Source organism: Melopsittacus undulatus (assembly GCF_012275295.1).
Source record: "Melopsittacus undulatus isolate bMelUnd1 chromosome 28 unlocalized genomic scaffold, bMelUnd1.mat.Z SUPER_28_unloc_1, whole genome shotgun sequence".
Lineage (NCBI taxonomy): Eukaryota > Metazoa > Chordata > Aves > Psittaciformes > Psittaculidae > Melopsittacus > Melopsittacus undulatus.
The window spans coordinates 139,186-151,638 of NW_022993939.1; the positions used below are offsets into that span (position 1 = coordinate 139,186).

The window sequence follows — 12,453 nt, forward strand, 5'->3', positions numbered from 1 at the left end:
CTGGGACCAGGAGGAGGATCCGGACCAGGAGCAGATCCAGGACCAGGGACTAGGACCAGAACTGGGACCAGAACCAGGACCAAGACCAGGACAAGGACTGGATCCAGAACTGGGACCAGGACCAGAACTGGGACCAGAACCAGGACCAAGACCAGGACAAGGACTGGATCCAGGCTGGGGACCAGGACCCACATCGGAACCAGGACCAGGACCAAGAGCAGAACCAGGCCAAGGCCAAGGCTGAGGACCAGGAGCAGGATGGGACCCATCAGACACCAATAGATGAACCTGGGCCACCCCTAAATGAGGTGGGTGCCGCATCCCTGCACCCGGGAGCTGTGGGGACACTGGGGGTGACTCTGTAGGGGGCTGAACCCTCATATCAGCCATTGGAGAAGCCACCACCGTGGCCAAATCCCAGCATCCCACAATGGGGAAACTGAAGCACGGTGCTGAGGAACCTCATCTTTGGGGGGGAGGGGATGGGGTGGGTGTAGCTCAACCCCATATCAGCCATCAGAGAAGCCCCCTCAGAGCAGATAACACAGCCATAGACAAAAGGGGTTTAATGCTGAATGGAGACAACCGGAGCCACCACCGCCACCAAAGGGGGTTGTGTCCATGGCACAAGGTGACGGCTGTCACCCTCCCCTCCTGCTCCGCCACGCTGCCACCAGCATGGCAATGCCCATCAGCGCCAAGGCCGTGCCCAAGGCCATGGCAGCACCGCACAGCGCCATCCACAACGTCTCGGTGTCCTCTGTCTCCTGCGCCACTACAATGGGGGGACAACAATGGGATAGGAACAACCGCGGTTGTCCCCAATGTGTGTGTGTCCCCATTGTTGTCACTGTGCTCACCCCAATAGGCTATGGTGGAGCTGTTGAGGCCGGGGCTGGTGACGGTGCAGCTGTAGGTGGTGCCAGCGCTGGGGGTGACCCGGAGGTAGGAGAAGCGGGTGAAGGTGACACCATCCGTCGCGGTGTAGCCGCTGTGGGTGATGCCGTTGGTGACGGGGACGTCGTCCGCCCTCCAGGTGATGTTCACTGCAGGGGGGGAGATGTTCTCCACCAGGCACACCAAGGTGTTGGGCTTGCCCAAGGCCAAGGGTTGAGATGGGAAGAGTTTGGCCACCGGGATCCCTGGGATGGGGACAAAGGGGGGTTGGGTTGGAGCTTTGGGGTCACCTCAAGGCAACCTCGTCCCACGTCTCTAAAGCCTCCCTGTGAAATGTCCCAAATTGGCCCTTTTACAGCCCAAAATCAGCCCCCAGAAGCAACGGGGATAAAATCAGTGTCCCCTCAAGGGGTGCACAATGACCACCATGGCCATGTCAACCGCAATGACCATAATGACCACAATGACCATGGTGACATATCATAACTATAACAACCACCATGACCACACCATGCCCATACCAACCACCACAACCACCACGACCATGATGACGACACCATCCCCACACCAACTACCACTATCACAATACCACCATGACCACAATAACCATAATAACTTATTTCAACCATAGCATCCATGATGATTACCATGACCATGGTACCCACCATGAACGCAATGACCACAACAACCTATCCTAACCATAATAACCACCATGACCACAATAACCTATCACAACCGTAATGACCACGGTGATCACCACGACCACCACGACCACCATGACCACGATGCCGCCCGTACCCCTGGCCTGAGCCAGTTGCCCACTGGTGATGTTGGTGAGGAAGACAAGCAGGCGCTGGCAGAACTCCGCATCCTTCAGGACCAGCTCCGGTGGCTCCAGCTCCGGCGGCTCCGGTGGCAGCTCTGGACTGAGCTGGATCCAGGATGAGCCCGAGAAGTTGAACCAGAAGAGCTGGTCCGTGCCCAGGGTCACTGCCAGCTCCAGCGAGGGCTCATCCGGTTGGCAGAAGAGGACCTCGGACAGGACCTGGGGCTCTGCAGGGACAAGAAGGGGACAGGGATGGGGACAAGGAGGGGACCCCACAAGGAGGGGACCCCCTTGCATTAACCCCCCCCGGACCTCTCACCATCGGTGCCCGCAGCCCCCAGGGCCACCCAGAGCCACACTGCGGCCACCAGCACGGCCTCAGCACCCATCGCTATGGGACCCCGCGGTGCTACCGGGTGCCGGCCCCTCCACCAATAGGCGGCCGGGGCTGTGCTTGCGTCACTTGTCACCGGGGAGAAGAGCCCTCGGGGCCGCTCCTGTGCTGTGACAGCGCTGGGGACAGCGGGGACCCCCTCGGGCTTCATTAACAAGCGCTGTTAATTAGGGGGCACCGCTGCCCTATGACCCCCCAGCCCCACACCCAGCGTTGGTGCTAATGGGGGCAAAGCGCTTGCTGCAACGCCCTGCTGCATCCGCTGCACTCACTGCACCCCTATAGCAGCATCAACTGCACCCCTTGTACCCCATAGCAGCGTGAACTGCACCCCGTTATCAGCGTGCACTGCACCCCATAACAGCAGCACTGCATCTTTTTGTACCCCATAGCAGTCTGCTCTGCACCCCCTTATCAGCGTGCACTGCACCCCCATAACAACAGCACTGCATCCCCTTGTACCCCATAGCAGCATCACTGCATCCCTTGGCACCCCTTAGCCCTGCACCCTTATAGTAGTGTGCACTGCACCCACTGCATCCTCTTGTACCCCACAGCAGCCTGCTCTGCACCCCTTTATCAGCGTGCACTGCACCCCCCACACCTCCTCGCACCCCATAGCAGCACCCACTGCACTCACTGCACCCCCATAGCAGCACCCACTGCACTCACTGCACCCCCATAGCAGCGTGCACTGGAGCCGCACACCCCCTTTCCCCCCGCTTTTATGGGTGTTCCCATCATACCTGACCCCCCCGCCCCATACAACCCCCCCATGGGTGCCCCATTGCCTGGGACCCTCATGAGTACCCCCCCCGTATGGTCGCTGTCTCTATGGGGGTGTGTGTGTTGTGCCCCATCACCTCCCGCAGGGCCGGCGTTAGGACCCTGCGGAGCCGCCAGGGCCCCCACGGGGTGAATGAGAGGGGGGTAATGAATGGGGCCGTGGGAGCCGCGGGGGCGCCACGTGACGGCGGGGAGCCAATCGGGGCGCGGGTGACGTCGCGCGCGGCTCCCTTTTCTTGCCCCAGGATGGGGGTTTTGGGGCTTCCCAACGTGCTGGTTTTGCCCCAAAAAGGGGTTTTTTGGGGGGGGGGGATGAGGAGGGGCCGGAGGGGGCACGAGACCGTGGAGGGGACGGCTCAGGTGAGTGATGGGGGGGGGAAAACCTCACCCCCCCCCCTTCATTAGGGATTGGGGGGTACGGGGGGGTGGTCCTGCCCCCCGGCGTCATCGCAGCGGGCCAATGGGCGGCGAGCGCGGCGGTGACGTCGGAGGCGGTGGTTTTGGGGCGAAAAGCGCCATGTTTGGGTGTTCGCGCGGGGGCGGCGGGCAGGGCCCCAAGTGCTGTGTCACGGCCGGGGGGGGGTGGGGAGGGGGAGGGGGGGGCAGGGACCGGCCGCGTCCTGCGAGGCTGCGGAGGGAGACAGAGGGGGGAAAGCGGCGCTGCCCCATAGGGCGGAGGGGTTCGGGGCTGCCCCCGAGCGCCTGAGGGGGTCCCGGCGCCGCCGTGGGCCCCTCACGGTGGGGCTGGGGGGGGGGAGAGGAAGGAGCCGTGGGGCTGGGCCTCACCGCGGATCAGGCCCGTTCCCGGCGCCGGCGGCCGCGGCAGAGCCGTGTCCGGGGGGGTTACCCCATTGCTGAGGGCCGGGAGGGGGGCTCGGTGCTACCGGCAGGGCCGTGGGGCCCGGGGGGCGCGGGGGGGGAGCCCGGAGAACGGGGGGGGGGGGAAGGGGAAGGTGAGAGGGGTGCGGGCGTGCAGGGACCCCCCATGGGGGTGTCTGCGGGTGCGGGAGCCCCGCGGGGCCCGGAGCGGGTCCGGGGCTGACCCGGAGCTCGGTGCTCATTGTGCGCCCGGTGCGGCGGCGGCCGCGCAAGATGGCGGCGGCGCTCCGTCCCCTCACACACAGACAACGGCCGCCAACGGCCGCTTCCGCCCGCTGGGCCCGCCCCTTTCCTCACCCTTCGGCCAATCAGGTCGCGAGGAGTGCGGGTGCTGGCCAATGAGCGGCGACACCGCCCGCTCGGCCGGGCGAGTCGCCGGGCGGAAGGGCGGGAGGGGCGGGGCTCCGCGGTGTTGACGGACGCGCCCCTCCTCCAATCACGGCGAGGCGCGGGGCGTGCCTCCGCCCAATGAGGCCTCGCCGGGGCGGGGAGGGGCGGGGGGGGTGATGTCAGCGGCGCCGCCGCCCAATCAGCGGCCGGCTCGTGTCTATATAAGGGCGGCCGGGGGCAGGCCGAGCGGCGCCATTTCGCAGGGACGGAGCAGGGAGCGGGTCGGGCCCGGGGGGGGGGCGGCCCCAATCCGGATCCATCTCCGCCTCCGCCGCTCCCGGACGGCTCCGCCGGACCCTCCCCGGCCTCCGTAGCGACCCCTGCCTGCGGCCAGCGGGGAGCGGCCCTCCCCTTCCCTTCCGCCCTCATCCGGAGCCAAGATGGAGCCCGCCCGGTGACTCGGCCCCGCTCCCCATCCGCTCCCATCCGCGGCCCGCAGCGCACCCGCGGCCTCCGCCGCCGCTCAGCGCCGCGCACGCTCCGGTATCGACCGCTCCGCGTCGGATTCGGGGGGCTCCGAAGAGGGGGGACCCCAACCCCCCTCCCCTACATCCCGGTGCCCCTCACCCCCCGCTGCCCGTTCATGTGAAGGCCGCCGCTTGACGCCCGCTGTGCCCCGGGGGGAGAGGGGACACAGCCCCCGGCTCCCCCCCCCGTCCGTCCGCCGCCCGGTGCCGGTGATGCGCTGACGGGGGAGGCCCCCACCGGGCCGGTGCCGCTTGAACCCCCCCCGTTACTCCGGGCAAAGTGGGGGGGGGCGTCGGAAGAGACGGCGGCGGCGGGAGGAGAAGGAGGAGGAGGAGAAGGGCCGGGCCCCAGGGCCGCGCACGCAGCCGCCGGGATGCTGCAGAACGTGAACCCACAGAGCAAGTAGGTACCGGGGCTGTAACGGGGTTGGGGGGTCCGGTTTTCCCGTGGGTTTGTGGTCGTTTCCTGCTGGTTTTGTGCTGGTTTTATGCTGGTTTTGTGCTGGTTTTATGCTGGTTTTGTGCTGGTTGGTGGTGTCCTAAATGTTGGGTTTTCACCCATAAACCGCGAACGGGGCATGGATGCAGATGGTTTGCGGTGTGGTTTATGGATGGTGTGGGGTGTCGGTGATGGCAACAGCACCAAAGCCGGGATGCCGCTTCCTTGGCGTTGCCAGCACGGGTAAATCCCGCTGGAAGCGGTGACACCGGCACAAGGGGGTGTCAATGGCACAGGCAGGTGACACCGGCACCGATGCCCTTTGTGTTTGAGGCTGAGGTTGGATCCGCACCGAGCCCTTGGCTCCCGTTACTTGGGATGCTGATCCCCGAATCCCACCACGGGATTTGCTGGGACCCCTTAGTGATGGTTTTGGGGTGGTTCCTTCCCCTTGGGGCCAAGCCATAACGGAGCCGTTTGGCTTAACCCTGTCTGTGCTCCCCTCTTGCAGGCTCCTGGGGGAGGGCAACGCTGGGCTCATGGCTCTGGCGACCGAATCGACCCCGGGGAAGCGGATCCGCAAACCCTCCCTCCTCTACGAGGGCTTCGAGAGCCCCACCATGGCCTCGGTGCCGGCGCTGCCGTCGCCGCAGGTGAACCCACCTCCCCCCGAGGTTTCCAACCCCAAGAAGCCCGGCCGGGTCACCAACCAGCTCCAGTACCTGCACAAGGTGGTGATGAAAGCCCTCTGGAAGCACCAGTTTGCTTGGCCCTTTCGGCAGCCGGTGGACGCCGTCAAGCTGGGGCTCCCGGTAACGCAGCCCAGTGGATGGATGGGAACTGGGGGGCAGGGGGTTGGAGTGTGGAAGCGTGTCCGGGCACAGGGATCCGTGTGTGGATGGATGCGTGCGGCCCCATCGCCCCTCACGCGTGCAGGCAGGGGTGTCAGGCACATGCAGATGCTGCTTGGGGCATCTCCTTTCCCTCTTGCTTCCCCCCTGCTCCCCCCAACCCTGAGAGTGCCACCGCCGGCGTTCCCAGACCATTCCCAAGGAGCTTTTGCCCTGTTTTCCGGGCGCCAGGTCCCATCCCAGCACCTCCCCTATCCCCCCCAATGGCCCCTCGTAGGCTGATCCTGGGGACGTCCTCCGAGCAGCTGCCACCTCTCCCCTTTTATCCCGTTATCCCTTCTAAAAAGCATGGATACAACCACGCAGCCGCTCCTAGAGGTAAATCCGGACGTCTTCCCACCCTCCCCCCCTGCTTCCCACCCCATTCCCACCTAATCTCTTGTGCCCTGAATGCGTTTTGCAGATGCCCATCCATGAGTTTGTAGAAGACATCTTGTGACCCCAAAATTAAACGCCAGCCCCCCCGTGTCTCACCTGTGGCGCTCGAGGATTTAAAGCCCGGAGGTAATTTTTCCACGGAGGTTCTTTCTTGTTGCTCTTCCTTAGATTTTTCCCCTCCTTTTCCTTTTCCCGGGATCATCGAGCCCATCCGGACACCGGCCTCCATCCAGCTGTCCCCATAGCGTAGGTTTTCCACCCTGGCAAAGGACATGTAGGGGGACGGTGGCACTCTCAGGGTAGGGAGCAAACCCCTGTTACCCCTTCCCCTCCCTTCCTGCCTGCGTTTGGGTGCTGTGTGAGAGCTGGTGTGTGAGCTCAGCGCCGGGTACCGGAGCTTCCATCCCATCCGTAACCACCGGCGCCGCATCCCGTTATCCCTTAGGATTACCACAAGATCATCAAGCAACCCATGGACATGGGGACGATCAAGCGTCGCTTGGAGAACAACTACTACTGGGGGGCTGCCGAGTGCATGCAGGACTTCAACACCATGTTCACCAACTGCTACATCTACAACAAGGTGAGAACCACCCCAGCACCGCCGGCATCACCCCATTGGCACAACCCTAACCTCCCTTTGGGCCCTTGCAGCCCACGGATGACATCGTGTTGATGGCCCAGACCTTGGAGAAGATCTTCCTGCAGAAGGTGGCTCAGATGCCACCGGAAGAGCAGGAGATCGTGGTGCCGGTGGCCAGGAACAGCCACAAGAAGGGAGCGTCTCGGGCCGCAGGTACCGGTGGCCGCGGTGGTGCCGTGTGCCGGGAGCTGGCTGGAGGGGGTTCCTAACACTGTTCCTCACCCCATTGCAGCCCTCCTGGCCGGCCTCACCGCCGCTCAGCAAGTCCCTGCCGTGTCCTCCGTGTCCCACGCCACCGTCTACAGCCCCAGCCCCGAGATCCCCACCACCATCGTCAACATTCCCCATCCGTCGGTGATCACAGCCCCGCTCCTCAAGTCCCTACACTCGCCCTCTCCGCCTGTCCTGGCTGCGCCAGCACCCACCCAGCCCGTGGCCAAGGTAGGAACCGGTGTCCCCCCCCCCCTTTGCCATGGGTCCTGCAATGGGGGGGGTGTGGTGGGGGTGTTCCTCAGCCTTACTTTGGGGTGTTCTGGCAGAAGAAGGGTGTGAAGCGGAAAGCAGACACCACCACCCCCACCACCACCGCCATCATCGCCACCAGCGGTGGTGAATCCTCACCGTCGGCCACGCTCTTGGACAGCAAAGCAGCCAAAATCCCAGCGCGGCGCGAGAGCGGCCGCCCCATCAAACCCCCCCGCAAGGATTTACCGGATTCCCAGCAGCACCAGACCTCCAAGAAGGGGAAGCTGTCGGAGCAGCTCAAGTACTGCAATGGGATCCTCAAGGAGCTGCTCTCCAAGAAGCACGCGGCCTATGCCTGGCCCTTCTACAAACCCGTGGACGCCTCGGCTCTGGGGCTGCATGACTACCATGAGATCATCAAGCACCCCATGGACCTCAGCACCATCAAGGTGTGGGGCAGGAAGAGGGGTCTGGGGGGGGGTTGGGGAGGTTTGGGGCTTTCCTCACTGCTGCTTTTCCTCTCATAGCGGAAAATGGAGAACAGGGATTACCATGACGCGCAGGAATTCGCTGCTGACGTCCGGTTGATGTTCTCCAACTGTTACAAGTACAACCCCCCTGACCACGACGTGGTGGCCATGGCACGGAAGCTGCAGGTGAGCTGGGGTCGGGTGCTGGAGTACCCTGGTCCCGTTGTCCTGTCTGATCCCAGTGTCCTGGTCCTGTCTTCAGATATAAGAATCCAATGTGTTGGTCTCCCTCTGGTCCTCATGGATGAGACATCAGTGCCCAGTCCCATTCCCAGTGTTCTGGTGTTTGGTGCTCATGTTCTAGGATCTCTTTTCGATGTGTTTGTCCCATTGTGCAATCTCATTCTTGTCCTGATATCCCTAAGGACAGAGCAAGATGTTGATGCTTGGATCCTGGTGTCCCTGTATCCTGGTTCCAGTGATAAGACCCTGTTTTGGTGTCTTGTCTCATCCTGGTGTCTGGCATTCCTGTTCTAGCACCTGCTTCTAATGTTACTGTCGTTGTGTCCAATCCCATCCCTGTTGTCCTGGTGTCTTATCCTTAAGGATAACTGAAGACAGTGATATTGGGTCCTGGTGTCCTGGTATCTATTCCCAGTGATAAGACCTTACATTGGTGTCTTGTCTGATCCTGGTCCCAATTCCAGGGACACAACAGGACCTTGCTGCCCTTGAGTGTCCCCTTGTTGTCCCGCTGCCCCCCTGACCCCATCCCTGCCTCCCCCAGGACGTGTTTGAGTTCAGCTATGCCAAGATGCCAGATGAGCCACAGGCCGCCAGCCCTCCCTCGGTATCGGCTCCGCTTCCCGGTGCCCTCTCCAAATCCACCTCGGAGGAGTCCTCCAGCGACGAGGACGACGACGAAGACGACGACGAGGATGATGAAGACGACGAGAGCAGCAGTGAGAGCTCCTCGGAGAGCGAGGAGAGCTCAGACTCGGAGGAGGAACGGGCCAACCGCTTGGCTGAGCTGCAGGAGCAGGTGAGGAACCGGCGCCGGTGCTGGCGCCGGAGCCGTGCCGGAGCCGATACCGGTGCCCACCTCACCCCCCCCTCCCCGTGTCCATCCCCCCTGCAGTTACGTGCCGTCCACGAGCAGTTGGCTGCCCTCTCGCAGGGCCCCGTCTCCAAACCCAAAAGGAAGAGGGAGAAGAAGAAGAAGAAGAAAACAGAGAAGCACAAAAAAGGGGGAGATGAGGAATCGCGGCTGCGGCAGGCACAGCTCCGCCGGGCCCGGAGAGCCGCCGGCAGCGGCACCCGGTGAGCAGGGGAGGGGAAAGGGGGAGGTCTGGGGGGGAAATGGGGGGTTTGGGGTAGGAGAAATGAGATTTTGGGGGGCTTCTTTTGAAGCTTTGGGGTGTAGTTTGGGAAATTTGGACTTCTGAATTGTTTTGGTGAAAATGGATGTATTTTGGGGGGAGAACATGGTTTTGGGGCAGGAAAATTGGTGATTATTAGGGTGAATTTGGGGTTGTGTGTGAAATTAAAGGGGTTTAGAGCGTAAAAATGGGGTGGATTTGGGGTTAGTTTGTGTTCTATGCACAACCAAGCGGGGCCTTGTTGAAACGGGGGTGGTTCTGGTGGGAAAACCCTGTTTTTTGGTGCAGAAAAGCAGCTTTCAAGCAGGGATTTCTCCCCTCAGGAACTCAAAGAAGGCAGCGAAAGCAGCGCTGCCACCACCACCCTCAGCGCTCTACGACTCGGAGGAGGAGGAGGAGAGCAAGCCCATGACGTACGATGAGAAGCGCCAGCTCAGCCTGGACATCAACAAGCTGCCTGGGGAGAAGCTGGGCCGTGTGGTGCACATCATCCAGTCCCGGGAGCCCTCACTGCGGGATTCCAACCCCGAGGAGATAGAGATTGACTTCGAGACCCTGAAGCCCTCGACGCTGCGGGAGCTGGAGCGCTATGTCCTGTCCTGCCTGCGGAAGAAGCCGCGCAAGCCCTACAGCGAGAGTGAGACACGGGACCAGGGTGGCCTTTGGTTGATCAATGGGGTGAGGGTGGTGGGAGGCCATGGAGGGGTTGGGTTGGTTGGGTGTAGGCCATGGAGGGGTTGGGTGTTGGATTCGTTGGGTGCAGGCCGTTGGGTTGAAGAGTTGGGTGTTGGGTTGCTGGGTGTAGGCTGTTGAGGAGTTGGGTGTTGGGTTGGTTGGGTGTAGGCCATTGAGGAGTTGGGTGTTCAGTTCGTTGGGTGTAGGCCTTTGGGTTGTTGGGTTGAGGGGTTGGGTATTGGGTTGGTTGGGTGCAGGCCATTGCGGGGTTGGGTTGGTTGGCTGTAGGCCTTTGGGTTGTTTGGTTGAGGGGTTGGGTGTTGGGTTGGTTGGCTGTAGACCATTGGGTTGTTGGATTGGTTAGGTGCAGGCCATTGGGTGTTTTGGGGGCTGGTTGTGTGGGGGGGGTTTCCATTGGGTGGTTGATGGTTGGATTGGTTGCTTGGCCGTTGGTTGAGTGCTGGTCCTTGAGGGGTTGGTTGGGTGCTGGCCAAGGGTTGGGGGGCCCCAGCCATGTTTTGGGGTGGGTGGTAGTTGACAGTTGACCATCGGGTGTTCATTTCTTGGGGCTGTGCTGGGTTTTGGGCTGGTTTTAGGCCATTTTGGGGTCCCTTTTGACCCCTTCATGTCCCCTCCTTAGCCTTGAAGAAGCCGGTGGGGAAGACGAAAGAGGAGCTGGCGCTGGAGAAGAAACGGGAGCTGGAGAAGCGGCTGCAGGATGTCAGTGGGCAGCTCAACTCGGCCAAGAAACCCCCCAAGAAGGGTGAGCGCCTGTCGCGATAGGTCACAGGGGGGTCATGGCAGCCTGTCGCGATAGGTCACAGGGGGGTCATGGCAGCCTGTCGCGATAGGTCACAGGGGCGTCATGGCAGCCTGTCGCGATAGGTCACAGGGGGGTCATTGCAGCCTGTCGTGATAAGTCACGAGCAGGTCATTGCAGCCTGTCGCGATAGGTCACGGGAGGGTCATGGCAGCCTGTAGTGATAGCACAAAGGACACTATGGGGGTTTATTGGGGTCTGGTGTTTGTTTAGCACAGTTCATGGGGGTTATTGGGACAGTTTGTCATGACAGGCAATTGGGAATGACCCCGATAGTGGGCAGGGGTTTATATGGGACTGTTGCAACAGTTTATTGTTGTTCAGTGGGAGCTATCATGACAGTTGATATGGGATGACTATTGCAACCGTTTATTGGGGTGTATCATAGCTCATTGCAGACTATTGTGACAGTTTTTGGGGGTTTATCGCAGTTTATCGTGGACTATCGTGATAGTTTATCAGGATAGTTAATAGGAGACTGTCACAATGGTATTGGGGTTTATAACATTTTATCAAGGACTGTTCTGACAGTTTATTGGGCTTTATTGCAGCTTATCAAGGACTATCGTGATAGTTTATTGCAATAGTTGATACTATCAGAATGGTTTTTTTGGGGTTAATTGCAGCTTATTGGGGACTATTGTGACATCACTGCTCAGTGGGGACTATCACAAGAGTTTTTTGGGGTTTATTGGGGACTATCGCGAAAGTTTATCACAGTATATCACAATTGGGGATTGTGATTTTATTGGGATTTATTGGAGACTATTGCGATAGTTTATCACAATTTATCATGACTGGGGACTGTCACAAGTTTATTGGGGTGTATTGTAGATTATTGGGGACTATCGTGACAGTTTATTGCGATTGGGGACTATTGTGACAGTTTATCACAGTTTATTGCAATTGGGGACTATCGCAATAGTTTATTGGTGTTTATTATAGGTTATTTGGGACTATCGCGACAGTTTCTGGGGGTTTATCAGTGTTTTGACGTGTGCTGTATCACGACAGAGCCTTCACCCCCCCTTTCCCCCCCCCATAGCCAGCGACAAGGCCGAGTCCGCCCAGCACGTGGCCGTGTCCCGCCTGAGCGCCTCCAGCTCCAGCTCCGACTCGAGCAGCTCCTCCTCCTCCTCTTCCTCCTCCGACACCAGCGACTCCGACTCGGGGTGATGACGTCATCGATGACGTCAGCGGGATACAACCCCTCCCTTCCCATTCCCTTCCTTTCCTCCCCCATCCCCCCCCCCCAATTTCCCACCCCCTCAGCGATGGGATTGGACAGAAACGGATCTGTGGGACCGGACTGAGCCCCCTCCCCCCCCGCAGCCCCTCCCCCACCCAAAAGGGGGCGGGGTCAGAGGGGGATCCCCATCCCCCCCACACACATGGACTTGAGGGGGGGGGAGGTGGCATTTGAGGGGGGGAGGGGCATGATGGGGTGGCCCCTCCCCCACCCCCCGCCCGCAGGTTTTATTGTTCGTTTGGGGTTTTTTTTTAGTTTGGTTTCTTTGGATTTTACTTTTTTCCATGGATTCGGGGGTATTTTGGGGATGGGGGAGGGGGTGGGGGAGGGGCAATGGGGGCGTTTTTAAGAAGAAAACAAACTTTTAAAAATCCCCCCAAAAAAC

At 60.8% G+C, this 12,453-nt stretch overlaps 2 protein-coding genes across 7 annotated transcripts; one reads left to right on the forward strand and one right to left on the reverse strand.

The window, feature by feature from the left end:
- Positions 1-549: 549 nt before the first annotated feature.
- On the reverse strand, positions 550-2,738 carry LOC101876857 (class II histocompatibility antigen, M alpha chain). The gene is made up of 4 exons (XM_031052654.2): positions 2,043-2,738; positions 1,696-1,950; positions 861-1,142; positions 550-775 (listed from the first exon to the last, which is right to left on the reverse strand). The coding sequence occupies exons 1-4, from the start codon at positions 2,266-2,268 to the stop codon at positions 642-644; spliced, it is 897 nt and encodes a 298-aa protein (XP_030908514.2). The 5' UTR covers positions 2,269-2,738; the 3' UTR covers positions 550-641.
- Positions 2,739-4,350: 1,612 nt separating this feature from the next.
- On the forward strand, positions 4,351-12,255 carry BRD2 (bromodomain containing 2). 6 transcript variants are annotated; one of them, XM_034073550.1, is made up of 12 exons: positions 4,351-5,042; positions 5,590-5,890; positions 6,813-6,950; positions 7,022-7,163; positions 7,243-7,451; positions 7,553-7,924; positions 8,003-8,131; positions 8,733-8,987; positions 9,084-9,265; positions 9,648-9,961; positions 10,640-10,762; positions 11,865-12,255. In XM_034073550.1, exons 1-12 carry the CDS (start codon positions 5,014-5,016, stop codon positions 11,993-11,995), a joined length of 2,325 nt encoding a protein of 774 aa, XP_033929441.1. In that variant the 5' UTR covers positions 4,351-5,013; the 3' UTR covers positions 11,996-12,255. The 6 variants fall into 6 exon arrangements, with proteins under 6 accessions (XP_033929441.1, XP_033929442.1, XP_033929440.1 ...); XM_034073551.1 differs by having other exon boundaries at positions 4,352-5,042; positions 7,550-7,924; positions 9,123-9,265; positions 11,865-12,254; XM_034073549.1 differs by having other exon boundaries at positions 4,352-5,042; positions 7,550-7,924; positions 11,865-12,252.
- The last annotated feature ends 198 nt before the right edge of the window (positions 12,256-12,453 follow it).

Bases quoted from the DNA above. Each gene is read 5' to 3' on its own strand.
- LOC101876857 (XM_031052654.2), bottom strand. From the start codon at position 2,268: ATGAAGCCCGAGGGGGTCCCCGCTGTCCCCAGCGCTGTCACAGCACAG. The intron at 1,951-2,042 runs GTGAGAGGTCCG...TTGTCCCTGCAG, and splicing joins GGGGGCTGCGGGCACCGATG to AGCCCCAGGTCCTGTCCGAG. The intron at 1,143-1,695 runs GTACGGGCGGCA...TCCCCATCCCAG, and splicing joins GCAACTGGCTCAGGCCAGGG to GGATCCCGGTGGCCAAACTC.
- BRD2 (XM_034073549.1), top strand. From the start codon at position 5,014: ATGCTGCAGAACGTGAACCCACAGAGCAA. The intron at 8,132-8,732 runs GTGAGCTGGGGT...TGCCTCCCCCAG, and splicing joins CCATGGCACGGAAGCTGCAG to GACGTGTTTGAGTTCAGCTA. The intron at 9,266-9,647 runs GTGAGCAGGGGA...TTCTCCCCTCAG, and splicing joins GCCGCCGGCAGCGGCACCCG to GAACTCAAAGAAGGCAGCGA.